The sequence below is a fragment of the Microcaecilia unicolor genome, chromosome 6 (assembly GCF_901765095.1).
Source record: "Microcaecilia unicolor chromosome 6, aMicUni1.1, whole genome shotgun sequence".
Lineage (NCBI taxonomy): Eukaryota > Metazoa > Chordata > Amphibia > Gymnophiona > Siphonopidae > Microcaecilia > Microcaecilia unicolor.
In genome coordinates, this window is record NC_044036.1 from 61596568 (window position 1) to 61624285 (window position 27718).

Here is a 27718-nt window from a genome sequence, read left to right on the forward strand (position 1 = left end):
GGGGAGGTTTGCAGCATAGCTGCCTAGTATAACTTACTTTTAGATTAGAAGTGAATGTGACCAGATCTGTTTCATTATCCAGCCCTCATTCTAGTGCACAAGATTCTGGAAATCCAGACCTCAGGTGTCACAGTGGGGGGCAGGATATTTACAGCAGCCCCTATTCCCCCCCCCAAAAAAAAAAAAACATACACACTATGTATGGCCCTGTGCAGCAGCTTGGAGAGATACTTAGTTTAGATTTCACCATACATTTCTACTGTGTAATAGTGTGGTTTCTGCTTTTTGATTAACTGTTTGTTATAATACTTGTATTTTGAATGATGATGTTTGCTCTGGTTACCCAGAAGAGGTTCCTGCTGTGAACAGAAATACTACTGAGAGAAGCACTCTAAATGATGCCAAAACCTCCAGGGGAAGAAATTCTACCGGGGATTCTGGAATTCCCGAATCGCTGGAGGACAGAGATTTGGAATACTCATCCCATAATAAGGACAGGTAATGGTAACTAATATCCATGGAAACATTTTGTTGATATTTAGTTTGTATTTAATTTAATTTACTCAGTCATTATAACTCACTTACACCTGGAAGAGTTTAAGGTAGGGAACATCAAAGCATATGTCATAGTACAAACTATTATAACATTTCTAATAGCTACAGAATCAAATACATTATTCTACTAACAAATGAGAAAAAGGGGCAGGATCTGGAAAGTAGTATATATTAATGCCCAAAGTATGAGAAAAAAGCAGGAAAAAAGCAGGAAGCCGGCAAAAGAATCGGTTGGACCGCTAGATGACCGAGGAGCAAAAGGGGCGATCAGGGAACACAAAGCCGTAGTGGAGAGAGTAAATTAATTCTTTGCTTCGGTCTTCACCGAGGAAGATTTGGGTGGGATACCGGTGCCAGAAATGGTATTCAAAGCTGACGAGTTGGAGAAACTTAATGAATTCTCGGTAAACCTGGAGGATGTAATGGGGCAGTTCTACAAACTGAAGAGTAGCAAATCTCCTGGACTGGATGGTATTCATCCCAGAGTACTGATAGAACCGGAAGATTGGAGGGTGGCCAATGTCACGCTGATTTTTAAAAAAGGTTCTAGAGGAGATCCGGGAAATTATAGACCGATGAGTCTGACATCGGTGCTGGGCAAAATGGTAGAGACTATTAATAAGAATAAAATTACAGAGCATATTCAAAAGCATGGATTAATGAGACAAAGTCAACATGGATTTAGTGAAGGGATATCTTGCCTCACCAATCTACTACATTTCTTTGAAGGGGTGAACAAATATGTGGATAAAGGCAAGCCGGTTGATATTGTGTAGCTGGATTTTCAGAAGACGTTTGACAAAGTACCTCATGAAAGACTCCAGAGGAAATTGGAGAGTCATGGGATAGGAAGTAGTGTTCTATTGTGGATTAAAAACTGGTTAAAAGATAGAAAACAGTAGGGTTAAAAGGTCAGTATTCTCAATGGAGAAGGGTAGTTAGTGGTGTTCCCCAGGGGTCTGTGCTGGGACCGCTGCTTTTTAACATATTTATAAATAACCTAGAGATGGGAGTACTAGTGAGGTAATTAAATCTGCTGATGACACCAAGTTATTCAAAGTCGTTAAATTGCAGGAGTATTGTGAAAAATTACAAGAGGACATTACGAGACTGGGAGACTAGGTGTCTAAATGGCAGATGACGTTTAATGTGAGCAAGTGCAATGTGATGCATGTGGGAAAGAGGAACCCGAATTATAGCTACATCATGCAAGGTTCCACATTAGGAGTCACGGACCAAGAAAGGGATCTAGGTGTTGTCGTTGATGATACGTTGAAACCTTCTGCGCAGTGTGCTGCTGTGGCTAAGAAAGCAAATGTTAGGTATTATTAGGAAAGGAATGAAAAACCAAAATGAGGATGTTATAATGCCTTTTTATCGCTCCATGGTGCGACCGCACCTTGACTATTGCGTTCAATTCTGGTCGCCGCATCTCAAAAAAGATATAGTGGAATTAGAAAAGGTGCAGAGAAGGGTGATAAAATGATAAAGGGGATGGGACGACTTCCCTATGAGGAAAAGCTAAAACGGCTAGGGCTCTTCAGCTTGGAGAAAAGGTAGCCGAGGGTAGATATGATAGAGGTCTATAAAATAATGAGTGGAGTTGAACGGGTAGATGTGAAGCGTCTGTTTACACTTTCCAAAAATACTAGGACTAGGGGGCATGTGATGAAGCTACAACGTAGTAAATTTAAAACGAATTGGAGAAACATTTTCTTCACTCAGCGTGTAATTAAATTCTGGAATTCGTTGCCAGAGAATGTGGTAAAGGCGGTTAGCTTAGCGGAGTTTAAAAAAGGTTTGGGCGGCTTCCTAAAGGAAAAGGCCATAGACCATTATTAAATGGACTTGGGGAAAATCCACTATTTCTGGGATAAGCAGTATAAAATGTTTTGTACTTTTTTGGGATCTTGCCAGGTATTTGTGACCTGGATTGGCCACTGTTGGAAACAGGATGCTGGGCTTGATGGACCTTTGGTCTTTCCCAATATGGCAATACTTATGTAAGCTTTAGATTTTGAAGCTGTGATAGAAGAGGCTGATTTGCATTTAGTGGCAATCAGAGATATGGGTCACAGAGAACCGTGGCGTGATTGAGAAGAAAGGGAGGGGGAGTGGCATTATATGTTAAATATAATAAAGCCACACAATTGCAGAACCTACAGGGTAAGGAAGTGGCAATATAGGTCAGTCTGGAAAGAGGGAATGACAAATATATTTACACTGGTGTGATATATAGGCCTCCTTCACAGACAGAAGTGGACAGAGATTTAATTGAAGACATTCAAAATATAGCTGTGAAAGGGGAAGTACTAATAATAGGTGATTTTAATATGCCAGATTTTGATTGGGGTATCCTTATTGTGGGGTCTTTTAAAAGTAAGGAGAGCCTGGATTCTCTACAGAACAGGACCAGACTTTTCTGTACAGAATCAGGTTCTCCCTGCTTAGAGACTATTCCAGCAGTTGGTAGTAGGTGATCATCTGGCATCCAGTGATCACCAAATGGTGTAGTTTAATATTAAGATAGGTGAGGAGAGGATTCATTCAAAAGTGAAGGCTCTAGACTTGAAAAAAAAAACTTTATTCAGATGGAAGATTACCTCAATGAATTGTCTGGATGGGAACATCTGGAAGAAGTTGGAAAGCAGTGGGCAAAACTGAAAGGAGCTACTGTAAGGGCAACAAACCTTTTTGTAAGGAAAGTAAATAAAAGTAAGAGGAAAAGAAAGTTGCTTTGGTTCTCAAAAGTAGTAGCTGAAAAGGTGAGGAAAAAGAGGTTAGCCTTTATAAACTACAAGAGATTGTCATAAAGCTTACGGGGACAGACTTAAAGATCTCAATAGGTATACTTTGGAGGAAAGGCAGGAGAGGGGAATGATAGAGACATTTAAATACCTATGTGGCATCAATGCACAGGAGGCGAGTCTCTTTGAAAGGAAGCGCTGGAATAAGGGGGGCATAGAATGAAGGTGAAAGGGGATAGACTCAGAAGTGACCTGAGGAAATACTTCTTCACAGAAACGGTAGTAAATTCATGGAATGGCCTCCTCGTGGAAGTGGTGGAAATGAAAACAGTATCTGAATTCAAGAGAGCTTGGGACAAGTACATAGGATCTCTAAGGGAGTGACAGGGAGAGTAGATGGCATGGATGGACAGACTAGATAGGCTTTATGGTCTTTATCTGCCTACATTTTTTAATATTTCTGTGTTTCTATATAAGCCCACATTAAATCCCAAATTCCTTTCTTCCCATCTAATCACTTAAAAATAAAACAAAAGAAACAACAAAACCCCTATAACTCCACTGCTAAGTGAGTACACAATAAAACTGAATTAAATCCCCCAAACTTCCCATCCACCTACAGTCATCCCATAACATAATCAATATAAAATAAAGAATGCACCTATAGTTATTGATTCTACAGATTTTGTAGGTGCAGTGTTTTCTCTGCACCTAGTCCTAAAATTAGTTTTCCTAAGGTTAGTTTTTAGGACTTTGCCAGGTGCTTGTGACCTGAATTGGCCACTGTTGGGATACAGGTCTGACCTAGTAGGGCAACTCTTAAATTATGTTCTAACTTCTTAGGTCTGGTCCCTCCTTTTCCTGTTCCATTTTATTTTCATGACTCCCCCCACTCACAAGAATGAAAGGTACCTCAAATTAAACATCTCAAGCATACACACCCTTCTCCCCACACCTAAAGTCCATGCTATATATTCCTTCTCTTCAAGAATTTTTATCTTGATGGGAAGTGGAACAACGTTTTGGTTGGGAGACCCCCAAGTAAACTATCAAAAATATGCCTTTAGCTGTTACTAGAGGAGTAACCTAATGGTTAGAGCCGTGGGCTGAGAACTAGTGGAATCTGATTTATTTGATTTTGATTTATTTATTTATTTGATTAACCAGGGGCGGAGAGTGGGCATTCCTGCGCTAACCAGTTAGTGTACCAACTTTACTGCACTCTAACTGGTTAACACACGGTTCAGGCAGGAACCCTTACCACCTCCAAAACAGGTGGTGATAAATGTTTCCATGGTAATTTGTAAATGGCTGCATTCAAATGCCAATGTACATGGCCATATATGGAAAAAATGGCCTGTGTGCATGGGAAAGACCTGCATAACAGCACACTAAGGCTATTTCTTACTGCAGCTTAATAAAAGAACCCCTTTCATTGTTAAACAAGTGGTAGGATAGCTGTGTTAGTCCACTTTTTAAGGTAGCAAATAGAAATTATGAAGATGAGGCTTCTGTTCCCACTCTCCAGCAGGCTTCACTGGCCTTTGGCCTCTGAATAGGACTCCAAACAGTCTCTTCCCAGCACCCTGAGCAATCCAACCTCAAGCTCCTGGGCTCCTCTCTCACTCAGGGTGAGCTGGTTCTCAGTATGCAAATTGTATGCAGATTAGCATGTTATCCTTTCACACTCAGGGTGACCTGGTTCTCCAGAGGCAAAATTAAACAGGTCTTACCAACAGCATATTCAGGCAATTCTTTATTCCAGCCCCTGGGCACAGTTCTTCTAGCTTAAATACTTTATACATTTACATATATTCACACTGAGCCTCCCCACACAGATTCCTGGGCTCAGCATTAACCTCAATACTTTGGGGACTTCTAACCCCAGGCTTTGCAGCCTGCTTCTCAGTACTGGGACACACAGCCCTACTTCTTCTTTGGACACCCAGTCCTTCCTTTCTTTGAACACACAGTTCCTCTAAGTACTGAGGCTACACAGTCCAACACTAATGCTTTAGGGACTCCTTACCCCAGCCTGTTTTTCTTCCTTGAGCACACAGTCCACCACAAGTCCATAGGGTTTAGCCAGCTCTTTCCAGGGGGATCCTCTTTCTTCAGCTACCAGCTTTCCTCTCTTCCTTTCACATCTCAGGTGGGGTATAAAGTAGTTAATTAGCTACACAGGACCCAGCCCATAACCTCATACACCTGTGGACCTCCCAGGGCTCACCCCGGTCCTAGCGACCTCCATCTATTCTCCTAGCGCCCTCTAGTGGCCTACCCCGGACATCCTGGACATTTTTAGGGGAACAGCGCCATCTAGTGGCTGCCCCAGCTAGGACAGCCTCTTATTTATCACAAAATAAAACAAAACAAAGAAAAGAAAGTAAGAAAGATGATAGCTTTTTATTGGACTAACACGTTTTTATGATTAGCTTTCAAAGGTATGAAGAAGGGGTACCTTCGAAAGCTATTGAAACATGTATTAAGTTAGTTCAATAAAAAAGGTATCATCGTACTTTCTTTTCTTTGTTTTGTTTTATTTCTGTTTGTTAAACAAGAAAAGCACAAAAACATTACTAATAAAAGCATTAGTACCAAGCAACTATTCTTTTCAATGCATTGAGAAACAGAAGATCTTCAAGTGTTAAGTGAAGCAGAAATCCAAGAACATGTGAGTTAAAGATACAGAAATCAAACCAAGCCTAGTGGTTAATGTAGTGGCCTGAGAACCAGTGAGAGTTGAGTAGCTCCAACTAAAGCTTACTGTATGTTTATGTATTTGTATTTTTGATTTTTAAAAATTTAACATTTTATTAAAATTTGCAGCACAAATACTAGCCCCAACCATAATAACAAGATCTTCCATCACATAACAATACTTATGCTTCCCCTACATAATCGTCAAAATCATATTTCTCCTAACTCCCTCCCCCAACTTCCCACTCTTTTCCTTCTCCTTATAGCTTCATCCCATCCCTAATCCCATTCCCCCCAATCAAATACTTAACGATTATATAGTCTTCTCCCGTGTCCACCAATCCCAATACTTTTTCTAATATTAACTTTATGTCCAGGAGCTGGGCTTGCTTCCAGTGCACTGCTATTTCTCCTGTAATGGATGCCAAGCGATATTTCAGAAATTCACATTTCTTCTTCCCAATACCTCTCACATACTGATGCAATAAAAGCATTTTAGGGTTTCTGGGTTCCCACCTACCCGCACTTGCTCCAGCAGATGTATTATTTCTATGATATTACATTTTTTGTTATTTATTGTATTTTCTTATGTAGTACTATTTATTCTGTCTGTAAACCATTTTGGGTTGAACTATGTCTAAGGAAAATGGTATATAAGCAAAGAAACATAACAACAAAATTACTCTGTTTTTTTTCATTAGTCAGGAGCAGCCTGGGAATGGACACCTTGGAACTGATCTTCTGAGGCAGCAGGAGAAACAGGTATAATAAGGAAGCAAAGCCTCAGAAAGGACCTAAAACTTGCTAATATTTAAAAAAAAAAAAATACTGATTCATCTTAGTGGAATAGTTTGTAAGAAACACATGAAAGGCAGTTCTATAACGAAGCGTGTGCAGTTTTGCATGCCTTGCATGTGTACTTGCTCTTACCTTATGGACTTCTCTACTTCTATATCTTTGCTCTGAACTATCCTTTCTGAAACTAAAAACTCTGTTGAAAACATTATTTTCACTGTGCTTTTCCCTCTGCCGCAGTTCGATTCCTTCCTGCTTTGTAGTACCCTTCCTTTTCTTTTTTTAGGCCATGCAGCAGCCTTTCCTTAACCCTGTCTCACTGTCCAGCTTATAATTGAAAAAGAAAAACGCCTATATTGCGACCCAAATCGGGAGATAGACGTTTATCTCACAAAAACGAATAAAGCGGTATAATCGAAAGCCGAATTTGGACGTTTTCAACTGCACTCCGTCGCGGATGCGGACAAAGTTGATGGTGGCATGTCGAAGGCGTGGTGAAGGCGGAACTGGGGAGTGGTTATCGGGCGATCAGAGATGGGCGCCTTTCGCCGATAATGGAAGAAAAATATGCGTTTTTAGCGAGAATTTAGGGCACTTTTCCTGGACCCTGTTTTTCCATGAATAAGGCCCCAAAAAGTGCCCTAAATGACCAGATGACCACTGGAGGGAATCGGGGATGACCTCCCCTGACTCCCCCAGTGGTCACAAACCCCCTCCCACCACAAAATATGCCATTTCACAACTTTTTATTTTCACCCTCAAATGTCATACCCACCTCCCTGGCAGCAGTATGCAGGTCACTGGAGCAGTTATTAGGGGGTGCAGTGGACTTCAGGCAGGTGGACCCAGTCTCATCCCCCCCCCCTACCTGTTACACTTGTGCTGGTAAATGGGAGCCCTCCAAACCGCCCCCCCAAACCCACTGTACCCACATGTAGGTGCCCCCTTTCACCCCTTAGGGCTATAGTAATGGTGTAGACTTGTGGGCGGTGGGTTTTGAGGGGGATTTGGGGGGCTCAACACCTAAGGGAAGGGTGCTATGCACCTGGGAGCTCTTTTACCTTTTTTTTTGTTTTTGTAAAAGTGCCCCCTAGGGTGCCCGGTTGGTGTCCTGGCATGTGAGGGGGACCAGTGCACTACGACTCCTGGCCCCTCCCATGAACAAATGCCTTGGATTTATTCGTTTTTGAGCTGGGCGCATTCATTTTCCATTATCACTGAAAAACAAAAACACCCAGCTCACAAATTGTCGAATAAAACATGGACGTCTATTTTTTTCGAAAATACGGTTCGGTCCGCCCCTTCACGGACCCGTTCTCGGAGATAAACGCTCATGGAGATAGACGTTTTTGTTCAATTATGCCCCTCTGTGTCTCATTATTTTTGCACTCCCTTCCTCCCTTTTGTATCCTCATATAGGTAATTTGGTCATGTGTTCCCCATTCCCCATTATTATTTATTTGAAACCTAGCTTCTTTTGTATCTTTCCTGACCCTTCTACATTACTTTTATTTTTTGTAAACCACTTAGATATAATTATTCTTTGAGATATATTATTAAAGATGAAAAGTGAATATTGTGAGTTAAATGCAATTGCTGCCACACTTAGGCATGCCCATCTACACCTGCTGTAGACCTTGCATAATTGGGTGTGCCTACATTTAGACATGCTAAATGTGGGTTTACACCAGTATTCTATAACAGAATCAGGGCACTCGGATGCCATTATAGAATAGGTGTTCCCAGTGCAATTTTTCTAGCAAATACTCAAATGCTAGGCCACTCTTCAGGGGTGGGATGATCACTGAGGGGCTCATCCCATAATATCCAGGCCCCAGGCAACTAGTCACAGAATCTATGACAAAGGCAGAATTGGTGTGTAGAGCCTGAGCTCTTTCATTAAAACTTAGGGTCCATGGGTCAATTTTAGCAGACAATGGAAAAGGTGCCGGTACTCAGTACCCCCAAGTACCCTCTCAAAAAAAGCCCTGGATGTTCCTCATGCAGCAATGGGCACACTGTTATAGAACTGCCCCTTAAAGGTTTATTCCATAATAAACCAACCAACCCTTCCATTCAGCAGTAGAAGAGCTGCATTAGTATTTTCCTTTGGACTCTTTGGAGTTTGGGTCATGATGACCTTGGTAGGTTATCTGGCTTACTGTCCTTGCAAACAGCATCCTGGGCCATTCATTGAGCTGTTTTGAATGTTGTGCTATAATCAGCTCATTAAGCTCCCAAACAATGAAAAAACTTAATAATATGGAGTTCCAGCCACCTAATTTGACGTAGAAAAAGAGGCTGGGCCCAAGAGCGTGGCCTGGTGAATCATTCGGCAAACTAGGTGGTCACCTGGAACAGAAGTTTCTGGGGGAGTGCAGCAAAAAAAGCAACTGCAGTTAAAGTGAAATAATAGATTCTTTCAATAGCACTAACTTGAGGAGCCATCTGCCCCACACTTTTACTGCAGGTAGGTGGGCAATTTTCAAATAGCCCATTTATTCAGGTAAATGGCTTTTACAAATTGCCCTCATTGGGGTAATTTTATAAAGGTGTTTTCTGTCACCTGTTTTACATATGGAAAAGACTGTGTAAAACTGAGTGTTGATGTGCATGCATAAAGAGTATGTGTGCCAAAAGATTAAACATTTTTTCATGCAGTCTTCAAAGGCATTCCAGGGGCATATGGGGCGGAGCAGAGACTGAGTTACAATGTACACATGTATTTTATGAAATATATGGGTACAGTACATGCATAGAATAAACACATAAATTTGGCACCATCTTAGGAGCAGGTATACATGTATCTCTTTCTCACTCAATATAGTCCTAGTCAATCCTTTTCATAGGGCTGGCTCCCAACCAGGCCCAAACACTGTGGCAACTAATGTCGTCTCAGGTCCCTTCTGGACACCTCCTCAAATTCATATACTTTAAGACTATTCTGCAAGGTTTTCTCCTACCTTGGCAATCTTCTTTCCATAGATAATCAAATCATGTAACAGTTTGGGCTAATAGAGGACACCTGTTTGTTCTTATGCACTGCAAATTGTTTTTAATATTTCAACTTTGTAAAACTGGAAGCTTCTGGAAGTATAAGTGACAGATTTACATGCCAAATAAGTGGCATTATTTTTATCTTGTACTTATTTGCAGTTGGATAAAAGAGAACAAACCCTTGTTGTGCAGTCTGCTCCTTATCTCTCTCCCCATGCTCCACCGCTGCCGGCGATTTCTACCAGTGGAATCCAAGTTCCCACATTCCAGACAGAAAGTATGTATCTAAGTGTCAAAGAAGCGTACAGAATAGTACAAATGGTGCATCTGTGTCTGCATGTAACCTTTCTCAATTCTGCTAGCCAGAAGAAAGCTGGTAGTAACTGGTAAAGCACAGCTGGGCTGCCTTGAACTTTGCTGTTTGGTTTTGCAAAAATAGGAAGATTAAAGATTTTTTTCGTCTACCTGTAGCATTTACAACGGTCTTAGTTAGCAAAGTGTACAGCTGCTTTGGTGGAAACTGGAGATTTAATGGTCTGCTGACAGCTTGTTTGAGAAAATACATCTTGCCATAGCCATCCCAGGAGAGTGGAGGTCACTGAATGCTGGGTTATTTGCATGACTTAATCAGTTCTTTAGGTTTTGTGTAGAGTTGTCTTGTAATACAGACACTACAAGGTTATGAATTTGATTATGACAAACTTCACCCTTCCCAAGGGCCAGAGAAGTGCAGATTTTCTATTTGAAAGTCTGTCAGTCAAAATTCAAGACCCTGAAAGGAAATGGCCCAGAGTATCTGAAGAATAGGATGATCCTCCACACACTGCCAAGGACACTAAGGTCCTGCCAAGGACTTTCACTAACTACACCCTCTCCAAAAGACATTACACGATGTGATACCCACAAGTGAGCCTTCTCCGGAGTAGCCCCCACATTCTGGAATGCATTGCCTGAAAGGCTCCGCTTAATACAAGACTACCTCTACTTCAGGAAGCAGGTGAAAGCTTGGCTCTTCAACCAAGCCTTTAATGGAAGAAGTAACTAACTTGTTAGTCTCACTCACACACACACAGGGATTGACTCGGGCTGCACATACTGCAGCGGGACATGTTTATCCACTCCTACCCTAGCTGAGATAATATTTAACCATCTCTCTGACCTCACGTGCAACTTTCTTCAAATCAATCACCTTACTTTCTAATTCTTCCTACTTTCTTACTCATCTATATGTTACAACTTTGCCTTACCCCTCACTACTAATTATAATGTTCTAGTACATCTTGTGTTGTCATTGCAAGTAGTATACCATAATTCTAATGTTGTATTACCACGTGGTATTTAAAATATTCTGCTTCCAACAACTGCTGCTGTAAATCACACTTGTTTATTCTTACTTTTATTAAGAAGACCTCAGATCTTCCCGGCTTGGCTGTTCTATTCAGAACTCTTTTGCATGATATTTTCTTACATGCGCTCAAGCATAAGAATAAACAAGTGTGATTTACAGCAGCAGTTGTTGGAAGCAGAATATTTTAAATACCACGTGGTAATACAACATTAGAATTAGAATATTTCACCAGTGGTCCCTATCTAGGCATTATTGTGGTTTAACACAAAGTAGTATACCATGCCATACTTTGTACTGTTGTTCGAATATTTTACTGCTCTAATTGCCTCCTGCTCATGTTTGATCTATTCTTATTGTACACCGCCTTGAGTGAATTCCTTCAAAAAGGCGGTAAATAAATCCTAATAAATAAATAAATAAATAAATAAAATGTTTATCACAGGCTGACACATTTGCCACCTATGTTTATGTCTATGTTGACTGGTTTCTTGATATTCTGCCTTTAGTGGTACAGCCAAAGCAGTTTACATATTACATACAGGTACTTTCTCTCTCCCTAGTGGGCTCACAATCTAAATTTTGTACCTGGGTCAATGGAAGATTAAGTGGCTTGCCCAACTGTTGCTTGTGTTGTGGGATGTTCCAGAAAGATATATTGCTGAGGAATAGACAAGTTCAATGCTACCAATCTTAACTCCATACATTGGGCTTCATTTTATAATAGGATACCTATGCGAGAAGTTCTATAATGTGCATTGTCAGTCACTCGGCTTATTATTTAATGCACATTAGGGACCGATGCACATTGGTCCCTAATGTGCATTAAATAATAATGAGTTGTGACGATAGTGACAGTGGGCTCAGGGGAGAACCAGCATTTTAAAAGATTTGGAGTGTGGGGTCAGCCTGGGAGATGCTCTTCTTTTTTTCTTTGATGGATTGGAGGTTGGCTCAGGGGAGCTATTTTGATGTATTCAGGTCCACTATATTTTAATGGGGCTATTGATCTAGGACAGTGTTTCTCAGCTCAGTCCTGGAGTACCCCCCCCCCCCCTTGCCTGTCAGGTTTTCAAGATATCCACAATGAGTATGCATGAGATTGATTTGCATACACTGCCTCCAATGTATGCAAATCTCATTCACGCATATTCATTGTGGATATCCTAAAAACCCGACTGGCAAGGGGGTACTCCAGGACCGACTTGGGAAATACTGATCTAGGACCTGCCACCTTTGTACTGCTGTGGTTGGGTACACATGATATTCTTGGCTGCAGCAACATAAAAAACATTTAGTGTGAGCTATGAATCCTGCAGTAAAGCAGTGCACTCCTTTACCATATGTTAGGCCAGGGGTAGGCAACTCCAGTCCTCGAGAGCCGCAGGCAGGTCAGGTTTTCAGGATATCCACAATGGATATGCATGAGATAGATTTGCATACCATGGAGGCAGTGCTTGCAAATCCATCTCCTGCATATTTATTGTGGATATCCTGAAAACCTGACCTGCCTGTGGCTCTCGAGGACCGGAGTTGCCTACCCCTGTGTTAGGCCTTTATTTACTAAGGGGCCCTTTTACTAAGTTGCAGTAAGCACTAACTCATGCTTACCGCAAGGTAAAAAGCAGTACTGTGGGGCATGCTCAGGCATCCCGCGGTACTTTTCAGATCAGTGCACACTTATTTTTTAGTGCTGGGGGTGGAGAGTATGCATGCCCAGTGCTAATCGGTTAACACAGCTATATCACTGTGCACTAACCGACTAGCGTGTGGTTAGCGAGGGAGCCCTTACCACTTTAGGAAATAGGGGTTGGTAAGGGCTCCCTTGCTAATGGCTATGTACTAATTGGAAAATTAGCACATAGCCATTAATGGGGGGAAATAGAAATGCGGCCAATTTACAGCCACGTTAAACGTTGCCTCAGCATGCGGTAAAGCTCCATGCTACTGATGCCGCAGGCCATTTATTAGCACAGCTTAGTAAAAGGGCGCCTAAGTGTGCATCTGAGACAACAGAGGATTAAGTGACTTGCCAAAGTTCACAAGGAGCAGCAGTTGGATTTGAACTCTGGCTTTCCTCAGTGTCAGCCTGTTGCTCAAATCACTAGGTCATTCCTTTATTGATTTGGGGGAGGGGGGAAGTCTCCATACACAATAACTTTTGTGTTTGGTGTTCTATGCAAAGTTTTTTTTAGACATGTCCAGAGTGGGGAAGACATGAGTGGGGAATTAACTCATGCATATCAGTGGATGTATATATGCATGCGTCAGTGGCGTACCGAGGGTGGGGTGGTGGGGGCAGTCCGCCCTGGGTGCAAGCGGCAGGATGGGTGCAGGGAACCAGAGGAGCCGACAGCCACGCGGCTGCTCCCAGCACCCCATCAGGTAGGAAGAATGCACCTGGGGTGATGCGCCGGGGGGTGGGAGGGTGTCGTGCTGCACCTGGGGGGGGTGTCATGCTGTACCCAGGGGGGACAGACGACGCTGCACCCATGGGGGGGGGTGCACAGTGGCGATCCTCCCCGGGTGGCAGCCGACCAAGGAATGCCAATGGCATGCATGCATCCCAGAAGTAGACTTCTTTAGTTCTCAGTGGAACTTTTTTTTTTTTTTAAGTTTTACAATTTTATTTTCCTCCTATAGAAGAAAAACTTATCGAACAGTTGAAGCAAATGAAGGAGGAAAGAAAACAACTTGAAAAGTGTAGAGAGGAGCTTGGAAAAAAGGTCAAAGATTTGCTTGAAGAAAACAAGCTGAGGAAACACCAAGGTACCGTGCACTTTAGAGTTTTATAAATTATTAGACCAGAGATGAAAGCTACAGCCATAAGTACATAAGTATTGCCATACTGGGAAAGACCAAAGGTCCATCAAGCCCAGCATCCTGTTTCCAACAGTGGCCAATCCAGGTCACAAATACCTGGCAAGATCCCAAAAAAGTACAAAACATTTTATACTGCTTATCCCAGAAATAGTGGATTTTCCCCAAGTCCTTTTCCTTTAGGAAGCAGGCCAAATCTTTTTTAAACTCCGCTAAGCTAACCGCCTTTACCACATTCTCTGGCAACGAATTCCACAGCTTAGTTACACGTTGAGTGAAGAAAAACTTTCTCTGATTCATTTTAAATTTACTACATTTTTGTTTTCCATTCCTTTCCTAATAATACCTGCTCCACCCCTATTCTTGGAGTCCTGCTCCATCCAGGTGCATCAACCTCTGCTCCATCCTTTTGCATCGAGTCTTGCTCTGTCTTAGTACATCTCGAGCCTTACTCCGTCTTTGCAAATCGGATGTTACTCCGTCTCTGGGTGTTGTGGTCTGTGGAGTCTTGCTCGTTCTTTGCAGGTTGGTCTGGCTCTGTATTTAGACGTTGAGCCTTGCTCCATCTGTGGACCCTTGCTCTGTCTCTGCGTGACGGGCCTCACTCCGTCCCGTTGCTGGGCATCGAGCTTTGCACCACCACTGGGTGTCCAGTCTTGTGCCATTACTGGGTGTCGAGCCTCGCTCCATTCCTGCTCTGTCCTTGTGCGCCCAGCCTTGCTCCGCTCAATGTTGCTCAGTTGAGCTTTCCTCGCATACAGCCTCCTCTCATGTCGGGGGTTCGAGTGTTTCTCCATCTTCAGAGGTCAAGCCTTGCTCTTTCTCCGACGGTGAAGCCTTACTCTGTCTTGAACTTTAGTGCCTTGCTTCCTCATTGTACATCAGGCCTTGTCCAGTCCCTGTATGCCTTCATGACAGATTGAGCTTTACCCTGTCTCTGGATTTTGAGTTGGACTACATCTTGAGCTTTGGCCTGTCTTTAACTGCTGGCCCTCCGTCTCTGGATGGCAGGCCTTTCCTGTCTATGGCAGTGGGGCCTTGCCCTTCAAGCTACTGTCCTCACTTCACCTTTGACTACCCAGATTTCCTCCACCTTGGTCACACAGTTTTGTTCCATCTTGGAGGTCGAGCCCTCTTCCGTGTTGGAAGGTGGATATGGCTTGGGGTTGAGCCACTCACCACCCCCAGGCTCTGCTTAGTTTGTCCAGGTCATATCTGTCGCATTTGATAGGTTTCATCTTATTGTATTTCTGAGAATTGAACCTTTAATTCAGACATTTCCTGCTTTTGGCAGTCGAGTCTTGGTCTGTCTCTGTCACTCGAGCCTGGCTCCATCTCTGGCAGTTGCGCCGGGCTGCCTCTGAGCCTTTTGAGTCTGGATTCATTTTTGGCTATCATGCATACTTCCATGATTGAGATTTGCTCCATCTCGGGTGGGCGAGCTTTTCTCCTCATGGGATGACATACTGGGAGCCATCTCAGGCTCTGGCTCTGGAGGTTGGACCTGAATGGTCTCGTGGGAGGTCGGGCTGTGAGTCGACACTGGTTTCGGGTCTTGCCCCGTTTCTGGTGGGTGAGCCTGATAGTCTCTCCGACTGTCGGACCGTGTGCTGTATCTGGCTGCCTGCTCCACAGCTTGAGATTCTATGGCTGGCCTTGTTCATGGGCTAGCGTGGCATTTGCCACCTCTGCCCATTGTTTCTGACTCCTTCACTGGCTATCAAGTCGTGTTGGGCCTTGCTCTGTTGCTGGCTGTCAGAGCTTTCTCCTTTGTGGCAGGGGCGTAGCTATGGGTGGGCCTGGGTGGGCCCAGGCCCACCCAATCTCAGCTTAGGCCCACCCAGTTTTCCCTGCTCCTCCAATCAGTGCACAGCCAGCCTTTAGCCCTGCAGCCAACAGGAAAGAGCAGCTCTTCTCTCTCCTTCCAGCATCGCGGCACCAGCCACCAGGTATGGCCCCCCCCCCCCCCCGAGCCTTCCAATCCCCTGATCTGCGGATAGCGTAAGTGACAAAGCAGTACACACGCTGCTTTAGAACTGCCCGAGAAGCCTTTCTTTCTCCTTCAACTTCCTGTTCCCGTGTAGGAAAGAGAAGGGCTTTCAGGCAGGGACAGGTCTAAAGCAGTGTTTGTACTGCTTTAATTAACCACCATATATTAACTGTTATTCTGAAAGGGGTCACTGAGCAGGGCTGTGAAAAGGTCAGGTAAACAAACAGCCACTGTGCTGTTTCCAGGGTCTGAGCTGCTTGTTTAAGAGCAGCTGGGTAAAAGAATAGTTTTTGCACTGTTTGCAGTTGAAATCGGTAACCGGAGCAAAAACGAAACTGAAGCCTGTGGCTCTCTAAAGCCTTCAGAAAAATACTTTCAAGCAATTAGCACCCTCTTGACATGTAAAGCTAAACATTAGGATGGTGCATTCAGTTGATCTTTTTCCTAATGGGCTTGGGTCCTAGGTAGGTGCAGAGTTTGTTTCAAGGGATCCACTGGTCTGAATGGCTGCATGTTAGTCTTTTTTTTTCCTAATGCAGCATAATTGTATGTGAACTGTAGAATCTGCATATATTTAGCATTTATTTCCCTTTGCGAGAAAGTTCACAGTGGTTCGCTGCTTAATTGCCCTTTTCCATGGATGGATTCCACTGTTCCACAGTGCAGCAAGTGCCTGGAATCACCCAAAATGTCTTTCCCCACCCGCAGAGGAGGACTTTATATTTCTTTACAGAGATATAATACTTAATTTTCAGTCCTAATAAGAGCTGGGAGTCAGACAGGGGCAGATGGTGGATGGAAGGGGCAGAGATAGAGGGCAGATGTGCATGGAAAGGGCAGGGAGAGAGGGCAGACATTGGATGGAGGGGACAGCAGAGAGGGCAGACACTGGATGGCAGAGAAAGAACGAAGACAGATGCTGGATGGAAGGAAGACAGTGAAAAGAAGATGAGGAAAGCAGAAACCAGAGACAACAAACTATAAATAAAATATATATTTTTATTTTTTTGCTTTAGGATAAAATAGTATTGTAGCTGTGTTAATAAATGTTTATAATAGAACATGTAAATAAGGTAATCTTTTTATTGGACTAATTTTAATACATTTTGACAAACTTTCGAAGAACAAAGCCCCCTTCCTCAGGTCAGGATTGGATACTGTAACAGCACTATACTGTATTGACCTGAGGAAGAAGGTTTTGGCCTCTGACAGCTAAATGTATTAGTCTAATAAAATGGTATTATTTTATTTTCTATATTTGTTTTATTTCTATTTGTTAATTTGTAAAGTGGTGATTGGTATTTGTTAGTTTTTTCAAATTTACATCTGCTGTCTTTATATTTTGCACAGAACTAGGGGACATTTTCTGTTTCTGTGGTGTTGCATTGCATGCAGAGTCTGGCATCGGGGGTTCAGTTTAATTTTTGTCTAAATAGAAAGTTTATGATTACTTATTCTATAGTGGATTAGGGTGTATCTGTGTTTGTGAAAAAGACATGGCTTTCGGTTGGCATTGACTGTGCAGGATCGACGATCTGTACTAATCTGTCTGTTTTCGTTTTACAATAGGTGAATTGATGTTCTAGTGCTCACTGTAGTGTTTAAGATGCTTTCCTTTTCCTTGTGTGACTCATAGAAATGACTGCTTATGGTATGGTAGAATTGCTCTATAGGTCCTGAGTGTTTTGTATTCTCGGTATGGTGGTTTTAAGGTTTGCAACATAGGTTCCGAATATGTATGTGGTTTATGTTGCTGTAGGACAGCTGTTGGGTAGACTGTTTATTAAAAATTATTTAGGATCCCCCCCAAAAACTACTCACACCTATATATACATAGTGCCCACCCATATTAGCTCTGGGCACACCCAAAATGTCAGGTCTGGCTACGCCACTGCTTTGTGGGCTAGTACAGTGTAGTCTGCCGCTGGATGCCAGACCTTCTTCTGCGGTTTTGGACTCTAGTGTGGTCCATGGGGGGGGGGGGGGGGGGGGTTGGCCTTGCTTCGTATCCGGGTGGCGGCTTTCCTCATTCATTAGTCATTCGGTCTAGTGCCTTGTCTGATTGTGGAGTCTTCTTCCTTTCAGTTGTTAGGCCTGACTCCTTTCTCTGGACTCTGTTTGGTGCCACTTCTCTGAACCCTGAGAGAGGTTCTAGTGCTGTTTCATAATGGCATGTTTTCTTGGGGTCTCACTACTCTTTCAGCTTCCATGTCTGGACTCTGGAACCGGTGCTGCCTTTCAGGGCTTGCTCTATCTCAGTGCTCCCACCCCTCTGGTGGACTGTTTTGGTGCATCCCACTCATCTCTGGCTTGATCTGTGGGACACTATGGAAGGTAAAATTAGTCCTTACCTGATAATTTTCTTTCCATTAGTCCCAACAGATCAATCCCTCCCCCCCCCCCCGATGCAATGACACCCCCCGAGTGCATTCCTAGCTGCTGGGAGCAGCTGCGTGGCTGTCGGCACCGCTGGCTCCCTCTGCCCTGGAACAGGAAGTAACCTGTTCCGGGGCAGAGGGAGCCAGCGGAGACGACAGGCGGGCGGCTGCTCTCTGCACCCCCCCCCCCCCCCCGCAGCAGCGTGCAGCCGGGGCGGACTTCCCCCACCGCCCCTCTCTTGGTACGCCACTGCTTTGACCACAGATGTTGCTTCCAGGGTATTATGAGTGTCGCTTCCATGGATGGATGGTGTGGGAGAAAGGCCGCAGATGCTTAGCCACAGGGCTGCTGGTTCTCTCCATGTTAGGGCCAGAGAGTGGAGTTTGTTGACTGGTATCTTTGTTGCCTTACTGCTTTGGTAGCGATCATACTGAAGGTGAGGATGCTGCACAGTATCCCTTATGGCAGAGCTCTGGCGTTTTCTCTGGCTATCTTTCTATCTTCACCTGCTGGTAGAGGGACGTAACCCACTCATCTCTGGATTGATCTGTTGGGACTAATGGAAAGAAAATTAAAAGGTAAGGACTAATTTTACCTTTATATTTATATGAATTCAGTCAAGCATCCACTGAACTCAGAAAAGGGAGTGTACATATGAAATCCATAAGGAAACTAAATTTTAACAGGAAAAAAATGCACAGTACTCTTCTTCAAATCCACAATATAGATGAGAAACCCCATACAGAGTAGGGAATCTTAAGAAAAACTGTACAAAGAAAGGTTACTATTATATATGTTTGCTGAAGGATGATAGAGATAAGCCCCATTCCAGAGAGAAGCTTATCTTTTCTTTAACATTCATCTTAATGCATCCTGTCACACACAGTCTAGTTTTTGCAGTTGATTACAAAAGACTGAAAATGCTAGAATGTTTGGTGCCGGACCTTTAATGGGACCTATCATGTGGTGAGTGGTGTGTCATTTCTGCACAAAGATTTCTCAATGACTTCATGTCATCCAGACTGAGTCATTCTTGGTTTACCCCATTGTATCTCTAATATTGTAGTTCTCATTTTTCTAAGACTACGGTCCATGATGCATTGAGACAGAAGCAGAATTGGCTTAGCGGGTGATATGGTACTACTGGATAACTCTTGCACATTACATGGCGATACATGACCCTATTACCAAACCACAAGGCTATTGTTGATTGCAACAGGGGAATCCAGCAGGGCTTACTGAAAAGCTATTCTGAAACTAAACTAGAAGGACATGTTGTTGTCATTTATTTTTAGCACGTGATGCTTGGAAGAAGAAATACTTTGATACAAAGAAGATCTCAATGTCGCTAGGGGAAACAGTAAACAAGCTACGCCAGGAACTGGAACTTCACTACCAGAAACTGCTGACACAGTTGGAGGCCAGGGGCGCCAAGAAGCTGTCCCGTGCTCCAGCCCTTGCGGGTGACTCGAAGGTACTCTTTCTCTTATGCTCTGTGGGTTATTGTGGATTGCTATGTGATGTTACTGCTTGTAAAATAACTTGGAAAAAATGTGAGGAATGCAGTGGAACCCTAACTATAAGGGGCCGGCGCTCGGGAGGAGGATTGCGGGTGTCGTTGTAGATAATACGCTGAAATCTTCTGCTCACTGTGAGGTGGCTGCCAAGAAAGGAAACAGGATGCAGGATGCAACGGAATTCAAACATGCGTGGGATATGCATAAAGGAATCCTGTGCAGAAGGAATGGATCCTCAGAAGCTTTGCCGAAATTGGGTGACGGAGCAGGTGGGGGGAAGAGGGGTTGGTGGTTGGGAGGCGAGGATAGTGGAGGGCAGACTTATACGGTCTGTGCCAGAGCCAGTGATGGGAGGCGGGACTGGTGGTTGGGAGGCGGGAAGTACTGCTGGGCAGACTTGTACGGTCTGTGCCCTGGGTGGGGCGGGTACGGATCAAGGTGGGGTATACACATATGTTTGTCTTGTTGGGCAGACTGGATGGACCGTGCAGGTCTTTTTCTGCCGTCATCTACTATGTTACTATGTTACTATGTTACTATGTTACTATGTTACTATGTTAGGGATCCACTTGGGGAAGGCAGCTGAGAGGAGATATGATAGAGGTTTATAAAATCATAAATGAGGCATTTTAAAAGTGCAGCCTTTGCGGATGACTTGCTTGTTTTTCTTACTGAGCCGAACTCCTTTCCTGTCTTACTTGATAGCTTTCGAGAATATGGAGATTTTGGGGGGATTCAGTTGAACTATGCAAAATCAGAGGCGTTGGGATGGCCTGGCTCATTGCAGGCAAATTGAGGTACATCTTTTCCACTGAGCTGGGCAAATGGTTTGTTCCGCTATTATCTAGGTATCTTGTTATCAATGGATACTGCTTCTCTATACAGGGTAAATATAGATAAATTGATACATGATACAAAAATCCATTTGGATCAGTGCAGTAATTTACCATTGACTCTGATGGGCAGAATCTGTTTATTTCGTATGGTACTATTTCCAAAATTATTGGGGGTGCCAAGCCCAGTGGAAATAACCCATCCCTGGACACATACAAGGAATTTTCTCAATATTGGGGGTGCTCAAGCCACAGAGTCGGCTCCTATGTCCACGCTGGTTGTATTTTCTCTAGTCTCTCCCTCTCCGTTTGCTTCTTAGGGATTTAAATTCCTTGCTGAAGCTTTTGGTGAAATTCTGTTGGGGCAGACGGAAACCTAAAAAGAGGTGGACTTACCAATTAGGTAACTGGAGGCAAGAAGGGCTGGGAATGCCAGATATTAAATTGTATAACCAGGCATGTCTTTTAAAGGCATCTACAGGATTGGACACCAGCCAGTTTACAGATGTATCTTTTGAGAGGGCTTATTTCAACCATGGCACCTTATTTATTTTTTACATGCTAGATTACCTACTTTGCCACTGTCAGTCAGGAAAAGTAGCTTATTGAAACCGCTTTGGTGTACATGGAGAGAATTGATTACTGTTTGCAATCTAGACTCCACTTATACAGTTCTTTTGCTGTTAGTAGGAAATGTGGATTTTTCTTCTGGAATGGATAATGTAGTTTTCAGCCAATGGAGATAAAAAAATACAACACTTGATAGAACATATGCTCCAGCCGGATAGATCATTATTGACTTTTGATGATTTGCGACAGCGTTTGTCATTTGGAGTTATGGATCAATATGCTTATTTTCAGCTGACCCATTATTTGCAGACTATGCCTTCCCAAAGTTTAAATCCAAGAGTTGGTCAGCAGATTTGAGAGTTCTTGGAAGGGGATGCTTTGGGTCAGGTCTTGATTTCCTGGTCATCAAACTGTTAAAATAGACACGCCTGTGTTGGAATCATGGTCGCAGACCTCTTAAACTGCAAACCTTTAGGGAGGTTTTGAGCATTATACCTGGGGTGCTACATAGTGAATTGCAGGAGTGTCAATTTTGTATAGTCCATAGGGCATATTTTCCCAGAAGCAGGCGTTCTATGCAGGCTATGCTGATGCCTGTGTTTAAAATGTCAGCAATTCTTTTGTTCATGGTCTTCGGCAGGGTAGGATATAAGACAAAAAAGTGAGGGTAGGCAAATTAAAACATTTTGGTTGTCATTGACCATTTACATTCAATCATTATTCGGATATCCCCTCCAGCTTTCATTTGAAAGGATAATTTTTAATAAATCTGCTTCACTAGGGCAGTGGCGTAGCCAGAAATCAATTTTTGGGTGGGCCAACAGGTTGGATGGGTGGGCACTAGACAGTGGTTTACTGGTAAATGTTTAACAACAGGCTCTCTCCCTGGTCCACCTCTGCGCCTACCCTCCCCCCCCCCCCCCCGGTCCACCTCCCCTCAAAATTGCAGAGCTGGCTATAGCCGGGGAGAGAGCCTAGGGGTGGAGGCAATGCATTACTCTCTCCAGGAAAAAAAATTAAATGATCCCAGGTGCCAATCTAATTCATGTTTAATGTGGGATAAAATGCCATAAATAAGTAAATAAATATAAATTTTTAATGTTGAGCACCTGATTCTCAAAGTGGACATATTCCAAACACTATAATGAAAATAAAATGATTTTTTTCTACCTTTGTTGTCTGGTGACTTTGTTTTTCTGATCATGCTGGCCCAGTATCCGATTCTGCTGCTATATGTCCTCTTTACTCCGTTTCCAGGGCTTCCTTTCCATTTATTTCTTTCCTTTCCTCCTTTCTTCTTCATTTCTGGTCCTCCGCAGACTTGACTGTCCAGTGGATCCAGCTTCTGCCTATTTTCTTCATCCATGTGCAGTTTTCCTCCTCTCTTCTTTTCCCCTCATATCATCTCCTTCCTCTCTCTTCCCTCCCCTCCATCCATGTCAGCATTTCTTCTCTCTCCCTTCCGCTCCATCCATGTGCATCTCCTTTCTCTGTCTTCCCTCCCCTCCATCCATGTCCAGAATTTCTTCTTTCTCCCCTCCATCCATGTGCATCTCCTTCCTGTCTTTCCTTCCTTCACGTCCATCCCAGACCAACAATTCTCTCCCTGCCCTCTCCTCCATCCACCCATGTCCAGCAACCCTCCTCTCTCCCTGCCCTCCCCTCCATGTCCAGCAATTTCTCCTCTCTCCCTGGGCCCTGTCCTCCCATCCATGTCCATCGATGCTCCTCTCTCCCCTTTGACCATCTCCCTCTCATTCCCTTTCCAGCACTCCTAGTCCCCCCTCTGTCTCTCCCTTACCCAGTCTCCTAAATTCCTCCCCCCCTCTTTCACCCACTTCATTAGTCCCCCATTACCCATACTCTGTACTCACCACCCCTCCCAATCCCATCCTTCCCTCTGCTCACCAACAATAAAGAACGACAACGTGGACGCAGGCAGCAGCTCACAGGTTTGCTTCCTGTGATTTGCGTGAACGGCGACGGCTGCACGGGGGAGTAGAAAAATATTTTCTAAATGGCTTCCAGTTCCTTCCCTCCTCTAGTCGCAGTGGCGAACTGGCGCGGGCAGCCAATAAAAGCAGAAAGCATCCAGGCTCTTCAACTCCATCCGTCCTTCGCTTCCCTCTTCCCTGCCCTCTCAGCGCGTCCCGCCCACCCGAAAGGAAATGACATCAGAGAAAGGCGGGACGCGCTGAGAGGGCAGGGAAGCGAAGGACAGACGGAGTTGAAGAGCCTGGATGCTTTCTGCTTTTACTGGCGCCGACCGCGCCAGTTCGCCGCTGCGAGTCTGGAGCAATCAGATGAGCCAGAGCGGGTACCGTTTCTGATGCAGTGTGTGTGCGCTTGGGTGGGTGGGCCTGAGCTGAAATTGGGTGGGCCTGGGCCCACCCAGGCCCACCCGTAGCTACGCCCCTGCACTAGGGGTCCATGGACGGGAAAAAAAATTGTTCTTGGGTAAAGCCTATATTCTTGACAAGAAGAGTATTCTTAATTGGCTATTTGACTTAGTGACAAGTCACCGAGTTTCTGGTACTGGCGAAATAAACTTAACGTACTAATGTTATGGGAACCTTTCGGGGCTCACCGTCATCTAAAAAAGACAAAAACGTTTTCTTTCCATTTGGTACCCTTATTTAAGCTTGCAGTCGAGCCTTGATTAGTTTCCAAGATGTGGTAGGGGTGGTGTAGCTGGATCATACCCAGGGAGAGGGGTTAGTGGGGGGATATCTGATCTATCTAGTAATTGATAATAGGTTGGGGACTATAACAGCCCAAGTCTCTAACCTGTGGTAATGCTATAGTTTACTCTCTTTAGATTGCACTCATGGATTGGGAGGAAGGGTGGGGAGGGAATTTGGTGTTTATGTGATTTTATTTTAACTTGATCTGTATTCCTTGTTGTAAATTACCTGGCTGACTTACTGTTGTATCAAACGTTCTTATCTTTGAATACAAACAGATTTTGAAATAAATAAAATCATAAATCAGGAGAAACAGGTAAATAAGGAGTGGTTATTTATACCTTCAAACTGTATCAGGACTAGGGGATATTGCATCATACTAACAGCTAGCAGATTTAAAACAAATTGGAGAAAGTATTTCTTCACTTAGTGAACAATCAAGTTGTGGAATCTGTTGGCAGGAGCTACGGTGAAGGCATTAACCATCATCACTCTGCACATCTTAGCATTAAATTTTAACTTATTAATTAAATTCTAGATAATCATATCAAATATTTTTCATTTAGTACAAATCAGTAAGCATGGACATGTACTAAATGAGGAATATTTTATATGATTATCTAGAGTTTAATTTAAATAACCCTAAATTTTGATTAATTACATTTTAATTTCCAAAACCCTTGACTATTCTTCTAATGTTTGGAGATTCTTTCTTATTGTTTCTACTCCCTCCAGGGTATCCACTCTCGTCTATCTTCATGTCGTCTGCAAAAAGGCAAACCTTTCCTTCCAACCCTTCAGCAATATCTCTCAAATATATTAAATGGAATTGGCGCCAGCACCGACCCCTGACAAACGCCACTGCTCACCTTCCTTTCCTCTGAGTAGATTCTGTTTACCACCACCCTCTGCCGCCTGTTGGTCAATCAGTTTACCACTTTTAGTCTTAAGTCTAGCCCTTTCAGCTTATTCACGAGTCTTCTGTGAGGGACCGTATCAAAGGCTTTGCTGAAATCCAAGTAGATTACATCTAGCGCACATCTTTCATTCAGTTCTTTGGTCACCCGAACGACTTGACCTACCATAAGCAAACATAAGCAACCCATCCATTTACCGGTTCATCTAATCATTAACAACAATGACTCAGGAATTACCTCCTACCAACCTTCTTATCCTCCATGCTCTTCCCCTAACTTCTTTATCGCTCCACTTCCTTACCTATCCCTATCCTTTCTCTCATACCTCTTTTATCCCATTTACCCCTTGTTTATTTGTCCTACCATATACCTCCTTTGTTGATTTTGATACTACATATTGTATTCTCTTGTTACTATGTAAGCCGCATTGAGCCTGCGATGAGCGGGAAAGCGTGGGGTACAAATGTAATAAATAATAAATAATAATAATTAAGTTTAAAAAGAGTTTGGACAAATTGCTGGAGGAGGAATCCATAGACAATTATTAGCAAAGTAGCACTTAGAAAGCTACTACTCAGATGATTCCAAGATGGCGCTCTGATCGGACGCACCTGAGTTGGCTCTCGAGGTAGCTCCGTTGATCAGCCTCTTCACTACCGCTGTAGCCTCGTCTTTCTCGATGGGGAATCGGAGGGGAAAAGTTAAGGAACATCCCTCGGTTCCTGAAACATCTTCGGCGTGGCGGCAGACGACCCTGCGATTCCCGAAGCAACAACCGGGTCCTCGGGGAACCTCGACCCCTTCTGCAACTCTCGATGCGTCGGCGTCGATTGAGAGCACTAACGGGGCTTCCCTGAGCCCTGTGGAGCGCATTGCTCCGCCTCTGCCTGGGAGGGAGTTGCTAACAGCCCAAGCAGTGACGGATACCGATGGGGTTCAACCTAATCTGCTCGAGGGAAGGTCTGCAGCGACAGAGAATGGACTCCAACTAAGAGAGGCATTAATTCAATCAGCTCTACAGGTATTACCTCAAGACATTGTTTCTAGACTATCTCATGTTGAGGCTCAAACTCAATCCCTCCCTGGTGCTAGTGGCGTTGTTAGACCAGCAATTGTGACATTAGAGTCACTATGGGACATGGTTTGTAACATTCAAACCTCTATGCAAACTACATTAAAAGAAAATACTGACAATATAAAAACTCTTTCTGAAGCTGCGCTACTCCAAGCGCAAGTGACTGCACAGCAATCCTCGAAACTGGAAAATGTGAATACTAAGTTGCAAGAAATGGGAACTTAAGAAACTGCATTGGTTAAGGATAATAATTTTCTGCATAAACGAATGGAGTATTTGGAGAATCAGGCTAGGAGACTTAACCTTAGGTTTCTTAACTTCCCTAAATCTCCTCTAATTCCACCTGTTGAAATGGTAAAAAAATATATGGTGGATATTCTTGGAATGGATAAGGACTCGTTACCCCCCATAACACGGGCCTATTACATCTGGAACCCAAAGGGGGTCGATGGAAACCCCCCAGTAGTGGGAGACGGAATGAATCTGACTTCATGCTGGTCACTTTTGCCCTGGAGCCTGATCGTAATGCTATACTAAGACTTTCCTTAAGACATTTAGAAAATCTGTTTATGGGCTCAAAGATCCGTATTTTTCCAGACCTCTCAAAGCCTACACAAACTAGGCGCAGGGCTTTTTTGGAGCAGTGTCCTAGAGCGTTGGCATTGGGAATAAATTTTGTATTACGATTTCCCTTGTACATGCAATTTACTGCTTGAGGGTAAACAGTTTCAATTTGTAGACCCAAAACAGTTAAAAGAATTTCTTGACGCTAGAGTAGATATGAATGTTGTATGCCCTCCATAAATAGCAGGCTAGGGTCGTTAACCCGAGGTAACAACCGTTAGATTATTTTCTTAAATACTTTATGTTATCTATGTTTCTGAATTCTTGGAATCTAATTTGCCTTAAATTGTGGACGAATAGGCCTTAAAGATTTTTTTTTCCTTATTTTATTATGGATTTCCTGATTGTAATGCCGATTGCATACTCACAGTTTGTAGTGAAATGTTGAAATATATTAATCAATAAATTAATTAAAAAAAAAAAAGAAAGCTACCACTCATCCCTTAAAGTGAGCTGCAAGCAATGGATTTATTCTTTGGGATGTGCCAGTATATCCAAATGACCCGCATTGGTCACTTTTAGAAACAGGATGCTGAACATGATGGACCTTTGGCATAGCTCTCAGCCCAAGCTGACCCTCAACAAAACCCATAAAATAGTTTCATCTCCCAGTCTACCCCAGCCAGCAGTCCCCAGCTTCTTTCTCACACAAATCACTTCAGTCTCTCTCAAGTAACTTCCTCCTGATTTTCATTTGGAGGTCCTTGTTTGGGCCCAGGTTGGGAGGGGTGGAGGGTAGGATAGGGTTGATGCCTAGGTACAGGAAGGATGGTGGGGAAGGGAAGGGCTGATGCTGGGTTACGGGGATGGATGGGGAGGTAGGGTAGAGTAGGGGAGGGCTGATGCCGTGCCATGGGGATGGATGGGGTGGGGGGTAGGGAAAGGAAGGACTACAGGACAAATTTTAATTTTTGGTCCTTTATTTTGTAATTGATAAGGTTGGTCTGTGTTCTGCCTGTGACTGAGCAGGTGAGAGATTCTGCTGGCATGTGGTTTGTTTGAGGATCTATGAGTCTGACTTGTCTGCCTATTCCAATGGGATGTGTATTGCTGCTGTACATATTCACTGCTGTCTTTTTAAAGGTACTGCTACTGGTATTCATGTTCAGAATTGGTGTTAAGGTTTGTAACATAAGCTCTAAGAAGCTTCTTTGCAGGATATAGTGTTAC

General features: G+C 43.5%; 1 protein-coding gene across 1 annotated transcript in view; it reads left to right on the forward strand.

The window, feature by feature from the left end:
* Window positions 1-27718, forward strand: part of SPATA1 (spermatogenesis associated 1) — a 52544-nt gene that overhangs the window by 21872 nt on the left and 2954 nt on the right. The window contains exons 7-11 of the mRNA XM_030205779.1: window positions 348-498; window positions 6704-6764; window positions 9954-10071; window positions 13783-13908; window positions 19624-19802. Of these exons, the coding sequence (XP_030061639.1) occupies window positions 348-498; window positions 6704-6764; window positions 9954-10071; window positions 13783-13908; window positions 19624-19802 (635 nt within the window). The remainder of the gene's footprint in view (window positions 1-347; window positions 499-6703; window positions 6765-9953; window positions 10072-13782; window positions 13909-19623; window positions 19803-27718) is intronic.